At 38.3% G+C, this 12,665-nt stretch overlaps 1 protein-coding gene across 1 annotated transcript; it reads left to right on the top strand.

Annotated features, from left to right (window-relative positions):
- Window positions 1–1,657: 1,657 nt before the first annotated feature.
- Window positions 1,658–9,545, top strand: adad1 (adenosine deaminase domain containing 1). The gene is made up of 12 exons (XM_022760180.1): window positions 1,658–1,841; window positions 2,053–2,193; window positions 2,575–2,751; window positions 3,161–3,232; window positions 3,554–3,679; window positions 4,293–4,416; window positions 5,406–5,576; window positions 5,960–6,035; window positions 6,126–6,282; window positions 8,095–8,329; window positions 8,800–8,932; window positions 9,432–9,545. The coding sequence occupies exons 1-12, from the start codon at window positions 1,658–1,660 to the stop codon at window positions 9,543–9,545; spliced, it is 1,710 nt and encodes a 569-aa protein (XP_022615901.1).
- Window positions 9,546–12,665: the final 3,120 nt, after the last annotated feature.

The raw sequence follows: 12,665 nt of genomic DNA, 5'->3' as shown, positions 1-12,665 counted from the left end.
CATATGTAAGTTTTGGTTCATCTTGCAACAAAAGCCTAAATTGGCAACACAGCTTGTTGGCGCCACATCATTTTGAAAGGGCAATGGGGAAAGTATATTCTGTCACTCTCATTCAGTCACTCGGATGGTCAGGTTTCGCGTTTATAAGGCTGGCCTTGTCCTTCTCGTCTAGATCAAAACCTACCAACTAAATACCTGCTCTAGTGTGGGAGTTAAATTGATGCTCTGAAAAAAAAAACCGCCACCCAACAGACCGTCCACGGTTTTCCATACAGCGTGATTTGTCGCATTTACAAAAGATCTTTGCTCGCCCTTAATCAAGCTATAACCGCCCAACACGTGCGTAGGACACGCCCACCTTCTAGAAGCTTCACGTGACGGGGAATTCGTGCCCAGCGTTCGAAACTGTTGACGTCGATGTGTGTCGTCCTAATGGTCAAATACTTTTGTCTTTGGACGGTAAATTTTGACACAAAATTCCTGTCGTGAGTTTGGACATTATCTTTTATAAGCTTAATGCTTTACTTACAGTATGTGGTATAAGGTCTGTGTCGGAGGTAACAGCCTTCTGCCTTCAAATTAGCTCCTAGCCAAGCTGAGGTAGTTAACGGTACAGGGATTTTTAACGTCCCTTTTAACCGTAACTAAAGCTAAAGGAACTGCAAAGTTAATGTAATATTGATTACTATATTAATTTGAATTGTTTTTGCGTTTGCTAGAAAATCCTTCCGTAATGGTAAGGCTAAGATAACTACCACTGTTATCGAACTAACTATTAAAACTGAAATTAGTAGGAATTAAACTAGTGATTTTATAGTGTTAACTGCTAACCTAGCTAAACCTAATGCAGTGTAATAAAACAGTCCTGCAATAAATAATCTGGTAGTGAGGCATATAATGTTCAGTTTGTGTTGAAACGGTTTTAGAGAGGTGATGTTACAATGGTCATTTTGGTGGCTGTAGTTTGTAGTGACGTTGAATTGTACTGCAGTACACAGACAGGTGTGTGTATATTATTTTGTCCAACCCATTTATATCAATGAGGGAAGGCTAAATCATAGAAACACCTTTCTGTATAATTCAGTACGTTTCAACAGCACCACAAACTGCATACGCCAAAATAAGCATACAGTTAAATCAACGCCTCTCTGAAGCTATTTCAATAAAAGCTGAACATTATAATTTTAATGAAGGGAGGACTTTATCGTATTAGATTGCTTTGGTTTCGGTTAGTGTGTACCAAACAAACTGCCAAATGACCTAGTTTAAAAAGTTACAATACAATCCTATACATAGTATCCGCAGGTCTTAAAAAGCCTTTAAAACCAATGATAGGTAGTAACATTAGTTATCAAATATAAGTCTTTGTAGCAATGAAATCACCTATAATGTTGTTCCAGACCTCTTTTTATAAAATATGTGAATCAATTAGTTATCCCTCTTTGATTAGTTAATCCAGCCATCCATTTTCTGCTGCGTATCCAGGTCATGTTTAGACATTAAGAACTATTTTTGCATACTGTTGGTAAATACTGTCTAATGTGTGATTTAAATCGATATATTTGTGAATAATTTTGGGCCTCATCATCCTGACTGTTTTGTATGGAAACTGGTATTAAATTTTATTCTCTGTTTTCAGTAATTGTTAAAGCTTGGGATGTTTCCTGCTGGTGGATCATTTCGAGGCTCCAGAGGAGCCTGTTTTGCCCAGATCCTCATGAGGAATTTGCCTGTGAAGTCAGGTCTGACTGAACCATACAAACCTTCATTTACTCCCTCAACCTTTGATGATTCTAGCAAAGATGTCTTTGACCAACAAGAGAAAAGTACAGTTAAACCTGGTGAGTTTTAGAATGTGATTTGCTTGAATCCCACAGGACTCTTATCAGCAGCATTGATAGTTAATTTAATAACTAATCCAGGTAATAACTTACAGACCTCGTTCATCCCCTGTAAAATCTGGTGTCTGTTGCAGGACAGTTAACATTTTGGGTTATGGATGTAAAATTTTAATCTGCCCTATCTACACTTTTCCTTCTTTTCCAAACTAAGCACCTGCTATCAAGCCAAAAGTCTCATCTAAAACACTGATCGACAAATACATGAGAGGTGAAACGCATGCTGTGAGTTTGCTCCATCAGCTCGCTCAGATTTTGCAATTCAGCCTGGAAATGAAAGAGACAGTGACCACAGGTAAACTGTTTAGCAAGTCTCTCTGTTCAAATTCAGTTCAGAGATCACTACTGTTGTTATCGGACTGTGAAAGCCTGTTGATTAATTATACGTGAAAGACTTATGCAAAATATTTACGTGATCTGTGATCTTGTCTGTTACTTTCTTGATTAATCAATCAATAATTTTAGCTTTAGCATGTTTGTGCAAATGGCAATTTTAGTAACACTGTGTCTGACAACCAGAATACTAGATAACTACGATATCAACAGACCCTCCAGAGAAATTTTCCAATATAGAAAACTGGTTTTGCATTTTCTACATTTCTGATAGAAAAAATATATCCATAAATCAGAACTAATGATTTGGATTGAATCAATTTCTTGACTGCTGTTTTCCCAGGCAACATACCAGGGCTCTATTTTGCCTTTTGTGTGGTTATTGATGGGGTTGAGTACAAGACTGGCATGGGCATAACAAAAAAGGATGCCCGGCTCAAAGCAGCACAGTTTGCACTGCAGGACCTGCTGCCCACCCTGGACAGTACGACGTCTGTCCTCCCCGATGCATCAGGTTCGGGTCTAAAGCTGATTAAAGTTACTGTTTCTGTAGCAGAGTTAGATGATTCCTCTAATTTTGGCAGAGGTTGGCCTCTATTAACTAGCGTTGGTTTCCCTCCCTTGTACATTTATAGTTCATGTCATTAATATTGTTGTGAGCCAACATTATATGTGATGCTACGAGTAGACATGGTTGCCAATGAAATAGGTAGGTAGGTAGGTTGGCTTAACATACATTGCTCTTGTACAACAACGCTTTGTTAAGATTCAAAATAAGAAATAAAATAATGATGATAGTGGTAGACTTAACAGAATAATACAAAATAAACATGATACGAGGTCAGTTTAAGCAGTTACATTTGGGTAGAATAGGACCTTTTTTAAGATGGCACTTAATTTCATTGTTTTCCATGCCTGTTTTTCCTTAGGTGTCCCTCCGCCCCTACCAGTAAAAAAGGAGCCCTCCATCTCCGACAACTATCCTGCTAGAGCCATTCATGGTAACCCTGGATTTTGATATGAATAACTCACACTGCCCTATTTGTGAGATGGCAGGACAGTAACAATAACAATTTAAATCAGAAATACAGAGGCATGTTGCATTTCATTGTTGACAGTTCACACTGAGACACAGAAGGATAAACAGTCCTCATCAATTGCAGCCACAAATTAGGACAGTTTGATTTCAGGTTGGGAAAACTGAACAAACACATGCCACAGTAGAATATATCTCTCTACATACCTTTCTTATTCAGGGTGTCTTTAATGAGATCAAAGCCCGTTTAATTTTTGGTTTCCTTAATCATCTTTTTGCTGTTCAGAAAGGAAGAATTCAGTCAACCTCCAGATTCCCCACGCTGTCAGGGATCAGCTCGCTAAACTGATGAACAGCCACCTAGAGTTCTCTGCCTGTGCAGGCACCACAGCAGCATTCATCATTCAGACTTGTAAGTGAGCTCTCAGACAATAAATGCTTCAGTGGCAGGTTAGTAAAACGTAGGTATGGATGGATAGGATAGGATGAATTGGTCATTTCATCTGACCTTATTTTTTATCAGTCTAACTACTGAATAAATGTATTGTGTACAGGGACATTATTGAATTAACTAACTTAAATATTGTTAGTGAATATTTCACTGATTGATTTAAGCTTTTTGTGCCAACTAAATTTCTACAGTATTTCTTAGTTACAAATGACACTAAAGAAGAAAAGTTTAAAGATTATGTAATTATGGGTGATATGATAGACACTGTACAGTGCTATACTATGTGCTATACTAGACAATGTGAGGTCATATGTTTCAGTACAAATGCAATGCAAAAATACTATATCTGTGGACATCATTCTATTATATTGAAATGTGTTTCGTTTGTTCACCCCCAATATGTCACTCATAACGAATAGAAAAAAATGTACTGGTGTTTACAGTTAGCTCATTTGAGAGTAACAGGAGTAATACACGCAAGTAAAGTTGAGGTGATGAATTCTGTTTAACAGTTGCGTGTCGACTAGCTAAGTGCACTTTATTTACCACTGTCCTCACTCTTCTCTCCCCTTAGCCAGCGGATGTGAGGTGGTTGCTCTTGGCACCGGAAACTTCAATACCAAAGAGAGTGCCTCATCAAGTGGACGGATTGTGCACGATTCACATGCTGTTGTAACTGCAAGGAGATCTCTGATGAGGTTAGCTGCAAACATAACCCTATTAGATTGTTTTGTGTATCATGTTACACCTATAAACAAATTATTTTCTTCACATTACCCTATGATGCAAGTGTTGCACTGAACAGTGAAGGTGATATTTTTCCATGTGAAGTTATGGTATTTTATTATTCATAGCACAGAGGTTACAAATCAGTTCTTAAAATCAAGATTGGCAATGTCACAATGAATACATTCATACATGTATACATAATATGTTCTAGAAGCTTTTTCATTTTCAGTAAGTAGTGGAAAATACTGTTTCATGAGTCCACGCAGGGCCCCAAACATTAAGATTAAATACCACTTCTAACACCTTCAAACTGAGAAGTTTGTAAAATGTGGTCACATGATGACACATTTGTTGTATGTTTGCCTTTTGCAAGTTTGGTAAGTAAGTGTACATAAGCACCTTTGTAGACCACAGTAGCCTACAAATTTCTCTGAACTCTCGAAGTGGGTGCATTTCCTGTTTTGTCAAGCAGTCCCCCCGTGCTCTGAGATCACATGCATTTTATAGTTGTCATTATTTACAAGTTTGAAATTCACAATCAAACCTCAGGTGGAGGTACTGTATTGCTTTGTTTTTAGTAGAGACCTGCACCCCTTGTATTATTGAAGTAAATCTGTTTTATTTATATATCACAAATTACAAGTTTGCCTCAAGGGGCTTTACAAACTATACATTATATGACACCCTCTATCCTTGGACCCTTGGCATTCTTCTAACTGGAAAAGTTTTTTTGAACAAATTGAACAAGTTTTTATTTAGCTCTCATGCCACACAACAACTATGTGTTTATAGGAGAAAATACTGGTTTAAATTTTAAATAAACTTGCATTCAAATGACACCTCATCAGCTAAGGTATGAATTGTTTTCCTGGATTATTCATAGACACTGTTACAGCACATACAGTATGCCCATATTTCAGATGTAATATCATAATGAGCCATTCTCATACTGTGTTAGGTTTCTTTATCGGCACCTGCTGATGTTCTTCAGCAAAACGGCCAATCTGACGGAGAAGTCGATCTTCCAGCAGAACAGCAGCAGCGGTCTCCTCAGCCTGAAGAGCGGAATCACCCTTCACCTTTATGTTAATCAACTGCCAAAGGGTGCTGCTCAGATCCCTTCCAAGCTGTGAGTGTTTGATTATCAGCTTCATCCTTCAGAGGTTCTCGTTGCTGTTTACTGATGAGGCGCTGGAGTTATTGTTTGTAGGTCCTGAGTCAGGGAAGAACTATGGCAACCAACTTTTGGGAGTAATATTGGGATAATTTATAAAATGTCAGTGAGTAAAACACTTAACTTGAACCTCAAACAGCTGATATTCATAGTGACGTAAGTCACATAGGCTCTGGAATAAAAATCCTTCCTCAAGCTTGCTCTGGTTGTTTTGCACTCAGCATTATGCAGCTGCTGCTGTTAGCAGTTAGGTTCTTATAACAGCCATAAAAGTACCAGTTCTGGGTAAAGTTGCATGACTGATATTTGTAGAAATGATCACTGGATTTTATTCTCAGGCGCCTGAACCCACTCTCCATTTCGGCATGGCAGGTCAACAACGAGATCAGCCTACACCTGTCAGTAGAGGGCAAGGTATTGTATCTAGGGGTTTTTAATCTGGCTTGTGCAATTGTTACCTGCACTATCGCTGCATAATTACAAATTGATTTGTTTCTTTTATAGGTGTTCTCAGTTTTCTCGTCAGGCTTTGATCACTCTGTCTCCAAGGTGGTCAGCATGTCCACCACAGACAAGATCACTCAGTGGCAGGTGCTAGGATACCAGGGAGCCTTGCTCAGCCACTTCATCGAGCCCATTTATGTCCAAAGCATCCTCATAGGCAAGTGAACAAGTCAAATTATCATCAGGATTATCAGGGTTTTTGTGGCACCTTTTCCAAAATCTGAGATGCAAAGGCAACAACAGAATCACTCCAGTCTAATGTTAGGTGTGACAGTATAACTAGGTCAGGCAATACAGCAGAATGATAGACCTCTAAATTTATAAAGAGTACCTTTGTTGTAATTCCCCTTGTATTTCCTTCTTCACTGAAGAATTTCACTTTAGTGGTGGTTGCTTGTAGTGAGATGATATTTTAATAAAAGGAAGAATGTTTTTGTAAATCAAATGTCAAAATGTTGCATTTTGAATGTGGAAAAAATCAACATGCTGGATTTGATAAACAATAACTAGCCAGAGCACTAATCCATTTTACCACCAGACTAGTAATTATTTGAAGCAGTATGTACAGTATACAAGTGGTATAGTTTTTCTGACATTTTGTCCACTTCCAAGTATAGCGAAGTCCGATACTATACATACATCAGCCTCTCTTACACACTCAGTGAGAACTTAAGAGAATAGGCTTCTTAAAGGTAGCATTTATTTCTGGGATGGGGAAGTCTATCAGGGTGTAATTTACTTGACAAAAAATATGATATGAGATTGTTTTGTGTGTGTGGGTCTCAGCTCATTACCCGTTCTCTGCTTTGGCAAGAGTTGGATCCCAACAATGTGTCAAAACATCATAGCATAGGCAGACGGGGCCTCTTCCAGCTGTTAACGCTCATGTTAAAAGTATTTTCCCTTTTAAAAGAGGAAGGGAGGCAGAAAGGCTCCTGAGTGTAAAATGAAGCATGACAGAAGTTGTTTGTATGTCTTCTGGTGCAAGGAAACAGCACAGAATCTGCTTGACCATTCCTTCCCCAATCAGCCTGTTTATCACAAAGGTGCAGCTAGAACAAGGTCATGAAGAAGGTTGTATATAACTCCACTAAGCTATTGTCTTTCCTCAGAATAACAGATTTTTAGATGGAATCACTTTCCAACAAGTACATCTAAGATATTGAGGAACCCTGAGGACCTCTAATCTTCACGACTGGACAGTGTGTCAATTATTGCGAAGGCTGCCCCTTTAAATTATACAGCAGATGATTTAACATTAGGTAGTACTGCATGAAGTCAGCTCTCAGCTTTAAAGATGGTTTCTCAGGCAGAAAAAATGCACACTTCTAGCCAATGAATTCCCCAACATTGAAATGATCTGAAAAAGAAAAAAATAAAAATCATTTGAACAGGTGTGAAAATATCCTACTCAAGTTTCCAAGTCAGGTTTTACAGAAGACAATGGTGTAATGTCTGATTTTCCATATGAGTCTGTCCTCTTCTCATAATCATAATGACTATATGACCAACATTTGCCCAATCTAAGAGAGAGGGAAACTCCAGAATTAGTCGTATTGGATGTGTTTGAAAATGTAGAATACTTTTTTTGTTTTAACAAATTTAAAAGTAAGATTATTGATTAAAAGTAATTATACCAATTAGTGTTAATGAGCATGATGCAGCTAACATGACTGAATTAAATTGTTAGTGTAGGCAATACAAAACACAATACAATTAGATGACATTTCAATTAATGGAATTTTCATACCATCATTTTCAGACACCTGACAACCTGTTGTACTCTATATTCTATTGGATTGCAAAAGCAGACATTGCAAAAATTAAACCATGAGATAGATAATATGTAATGCCACTATCTGGAGTTAATATTCCAACAATCTCAAATCCAAAATAAAGTAATCAGGTGTAACTGTACATAGGTATTTGCTGAAATATACTGTACCAACTTTTGATTAAAACCTTACAGGTGATTCTTACAGCAGTGATATCCGTGGCATGGAGATCTCCGTGAGCCAGCGTGTAGAGGGGATCACCTCTCAGCTGCCCATGTTCTACTGCATGATGAGGCCCCACATCGGCCTGGTACCTTCTGTGGCTACTAACGGCACCGACAGTGGCCAGTTGACCCATGGTATCAACTGGAGCGAAGGAGACAGCTCCGTGGAGGTTGTGGATGGTCTGGAGGGCAAGACGATAGAGGAGTAAGGATGACTTTATAGGAAGCTGGCAGTAGGGTGTCATATGTAACCACCAAATTTTGCATTAAACTATTATGTCAGTCAAATTTGGCAGCAACTAGTTAAAGTGGTGCAAGAGATTGCCACAGCAACTGTTGGGTAGCATATATTTAAAATTAAAAGATCAGTAACGTCAGTTCAGAATATACTGTTAATCACAGCATGATTAATGAGAAATGAATGATAACTTTATCCACTACTCAGTCAGTTGGATTTGTGGTGTTGATGGTGTTTCCCTGTAATGTTCTTCTGTAATGGGTAGTGAACCTCTCGTCATACATGTTGACACATGCAGCCGGGATCTTGTGTGCATTGGCCATTATCCGAACAAGTTCCCTAGTCTGTCAGCTCTGTGTGGATTGACTTGGTTACTTTTCTGCTGTCTTGCTAGCTTTGTCTGTGATTACATCTTTACACTGATTCTCTTGTTGCAGATCTCCCTTTAAGAGTGGCCCTGCTCTGGCAAGCCGTCTATGCAAAGCAGCAATGTTGCACCGCTTCAAGTTGGTGGCCAAAGAAGCTCAGAGGCAGGACCTGCTGGCCACAAGCTCCTACAGAGAAGCCAAGGTAACCCCAACAGCTCCTCTCCACACCTTTTGTGTAGTGTTTATGGAAGTAACACTTGTATTATAGGATAAACATCGGTTTCATCACTGATCCACTGACATTCAATTTATTTGTTCATCAAAAGGGGAGAGTCGGTGTTTAGAAAATGAATCAACACGTTTAAATGTAGTATTAAGTGTAATTCCCAGTATTCAATTTTGAACACTTGATGAATAATTTTTTGGTGTGTCTGTTCTTGTCATACAGTTTACTAAGTTTTTCAGTTGCTGATTGTTAGTCCTCAAAGATAATTTACCAAAACCTGCTCATTGTGTTGCTTGACTGTTCAGTTTGTATGTAATTCATCTCATCTTTAAGTGAGCGGCAGCACATTTTTGCAGTGCTCCTTTTTTCCCTAACTTCGCTATATCGTTTCACATTTAAAACGGTCCTATAGTTAGTTTAGAACTCTTAAAGGATTGTTAATTACATTACTTCTATTGTTATTTTGTCACTGAAGAGGATGGCGAAGCCGTACCAGGAGGCTAAGAACGTGCTGAGGGCGTACCTGTTGCAACAGGGCTTTGGTTCCTGGCTGGTCAAGCTTTCGGTTAGTGATAACTTCAGCATGTGAATGAAAACACATTGTCACTGGAAAAAAGCTACATTCAGGAATGAAATATTTTAACGATCGGTTTTGTTTGCAAGAAGCACAGTTTGTCGCTATGGGACGTCACCATACTAGCAATAAGTTTCTATTGTGGTTTCTGAAGTACTTAAAATCAATCCCCGGCCATGTTTTAAAAGCAGTCACAAATTTGTTTAAAATAGCAATTGAAGCAAACAACTTATTTAAGGCATCGGGTTCATATTTCTGCTTCATTTAGTTGATATATTTATGTAAAGTATATACAAGTGTATATACTAGACTACTATACTAGAGTATATACTAGTGTATATACTCTACATGCGTTATTTACATTGTTGTACCATTCAACAATAGGAGTTTGTTTTCTTGTGTGTAATGAAAATGATCATGACCACCCTACTTTTGAACTGTGCCTTCATAGCTATAGAGAGGCTCTGAAGTATGTTTAGTAAGTTATGTTGATTGTTGCAAAAAGACCTGAGTTTTGTCTCAACAAAGTTACTGTTTGTGTTCTTATCTTTTGGGGAAAATCATATTTTTGTCCATGTTCAGCAGTTTGTTTCACCCCTTGATACTGCATGATTAGCATAAAAATAAATCAATGCAAGCTGAAAAACCTGGAGTACTGTACATGTCATTACACCCCAACATCCACCAAAAACTACAGAAAATTTGATTTTTGATAACAGGACTGTAGGTGCTTTGTTAATTAGAATGGAAAAAAATAAAATGAAACAATCAAAGCAAGCCTAAGGCATAATATTTTGTGCAGTGATTGTGTATCATGAAAAGAGTGGACAGTTCTATTTACACATCTTTTTCATATATTTGATAATGAAATACTTTTATTATTATTCACAGAATACTGTGTGTCTGTCACTAGAAACCTAGAGTATTTTTCACCCAACAGGAGTGTGAAAAATATTGCATGCAATTTTCTTAAATCTCTTAGTTGTTTGATAAGACGACTTGTGTGTATTGAATGTCATGTAGTGACCTCTAAGATGAGCAAAAACAATTTGCTTTCGATTCACTATCTTTTTAAAGTGATAGTGTTTGAACTTGGATGGGAAGTGTTTGCTCCATGTTCTGGTGTAATGATGTTTCTCCCACTATTGCTCTTCCACTATAGTTTTTATGGTATTTACCACTATAACCAATTGGGAATAGACCAGATCAATGAAAAGAAACAGTATTGGACTAACATCAACTTCAAAGTCTGATTATTCAATCTGGATAATAAACAACATTTATGATATTAGTTTGCCAAACTTGCTTTAATCACATTAAACAATCATGTCAATTTGCTAACCATTTTAGCCTATTTTAATCTACAACCTGCTCTGTTTAGCTGCATGATGAGATTACAGTGGACAGTTGCTCGGAGCTGTGGTGGTGCCAGATTCAAAGTAGAATATATATATATTTGTGTGTGTGTGTATGTATGTGTGTTTTTATATGAAAAAACCTTAAAATACCTTAAATACTATATTGCAACTAGGGAGCTTTTCCGTATTGTTTATAGAAAGTAGTCCCGCTCAGTCATCACTTATGAACCACTAGAAGACTGAGGCAGCGTATTTTTCTGCTGCTGTCTGCCTGTGTTTTCTTATTTTGCTGTGTTTGGGACAAGTCTGGGCTGCAACCTTTGGACAGCGGATGTGTAGCTAATAACGGCACTAACAGGTGGGTGCTGCCGGTTAGCTTAGTTAGCTTCCTAAAGTATTGGCTTTTCAATTACAACAAATGTAACATTCCTACAATAGGAGCTTGCAGTGTCCATACAAGCAGTGTGATGCTGCAGGTGGTACACTGGGCTGTGGTCGTTCTGGCAACTTCGGTCTTGGGCAGGGGGCGTGCACTTCTGGTGGCACTGAGTTGTGGAGGAAGGTCCAGGTTTGAATGCTGAATTCCTGACTAAAATGCATTTGATTTTCCCTGGCTTTTCAAGCATTAGTCTCTACCATCACTCTGCCATGACAACAATGATCCACCTGTAAGGTGTCTACCACCTGTTATTAGGAATGATTGTAAATGAGAACTGTAAATTTTAACCCATAAACTTAACTCTGCAGTGTAACTAACTTGTATTGTGCAACTCATTTACATTTACAGAAGTTATTTCCTGCATTATGTTCAAACTAAGCTAAGTTTGCACTAACACATAGCCTGCAATCAACAGCTTTATACAAAAATGACCAACTTCTAAAATGCTTTTTGAAGTTCATACTGCAATATTTGGGAAGATGACTTTTAAATGACTTGCTGTTGCTCCCTTTAAATGGCTGGTGGGCTACAAAAGCCTAAATTTACCAGCATTTGACAATGAAGAAGTGCTTATTCCCCATCTTTGTGGGGGGATTCTTCTGTGAAGTGGGCCTTGCTTATTCACAGATTCACAATGTCAAAACAAACAGTATTATGCGACGATCTGGCTGCTTGTCACTGGATTCAAACATGTTGGTCACCCCATGTTGACGCAAACTGTTGATTTGCCCTCACTCTGTTATTACATTATACACATACAGGAAATGCTTTGGTTTCCTGTGTATGCGATGCAGCGTGATCATTTACTCTTAAATGTTGAGCAGTCTTGTGAATGGAGTGGTGTGTCTACTTCCTACTGGTTTGCACCATCGAAGGAAATTCCAGGGCATTCAGGAAACTCGTGTGCAAGGATCAAGCCTTTCAGTTGTACGTACAGCTCCAGGTTTCATACTTTTACAAACTTACTGCTTTTACACCATATGCAATGCAGATTGTGACCTCGAAATATAATGCAATGCACAAAAGCCAGACTATCTTACACTGTTTATCATTTTATGTCAGTATGGCGATGTACGAAAAGGATTAAATGCAGATTATTTTTATTACAGTGCTGATAACTTTGACCGGTGATGTTCTGCCCCGGAGTTGATGTCTCATGCTGATGTCTTTGTTTTTTATTCTGTTGAGGAGGCATGTTCATCTCCCAACCTTTAAATGATGATGCATAGGGAAAATGGTCTAAGACCACAACTTGGACAAAGTCGTGTTGTCTCAGTGCATGTTAGACTAAAATGCCAGGTTGGTAAGGCGCTGTATCTAAATTGCCCTCCTTCCTGC

The sequence above is a fragment of the Seriola dumerili genome, unplaced genomic scaffold (assembly GCF_002260705.1).
Source record: "Seriola dumerili isolate Sdu_G_001 unplaced genomic scaffold, Sdu_1.0 BDQW01000331.1, whole genome shotgun sequence".
Taxonomy (NCBI): Eukaryota; Metazoa; Chordata; class Actinopteri; order Carangiformes; family Carangidae; genus Seriola; species Seriola dumerili.
Note: the sequence above shows the minus strand (reverse complement) of the source record. Positions and strands in the feature narration are given on the sequence as shown.

What these genes read in the sequence shown, in the direction of transcription:
- adad1 (XM_022760180.1), top strand. Translation starts at nt 1,658, where the DNA reads ATGTTTCCTGCTGGTGGATCATTTCGAGGCTCCAGAGGAGCCTGTTTT. An exon ending in GCAAGGAGATCTCTGATGAG is followed by an intron (nt 4,417 to 5,405) that starts GTTAGCTGCAAA and finishes ATACTGTGTTAG; the next exon opens with GTTTCTTTATCGGCACCTGC. An exon ending in GCTCAGATCCCTTCCAAGCT is followed by an intron (nt 5,577 to 5,959) that starts GTGAGTGTTTGA and finishes TTTTATTCTCAG; the next exon opens with GCGCCTGAACCCACTCTCCA.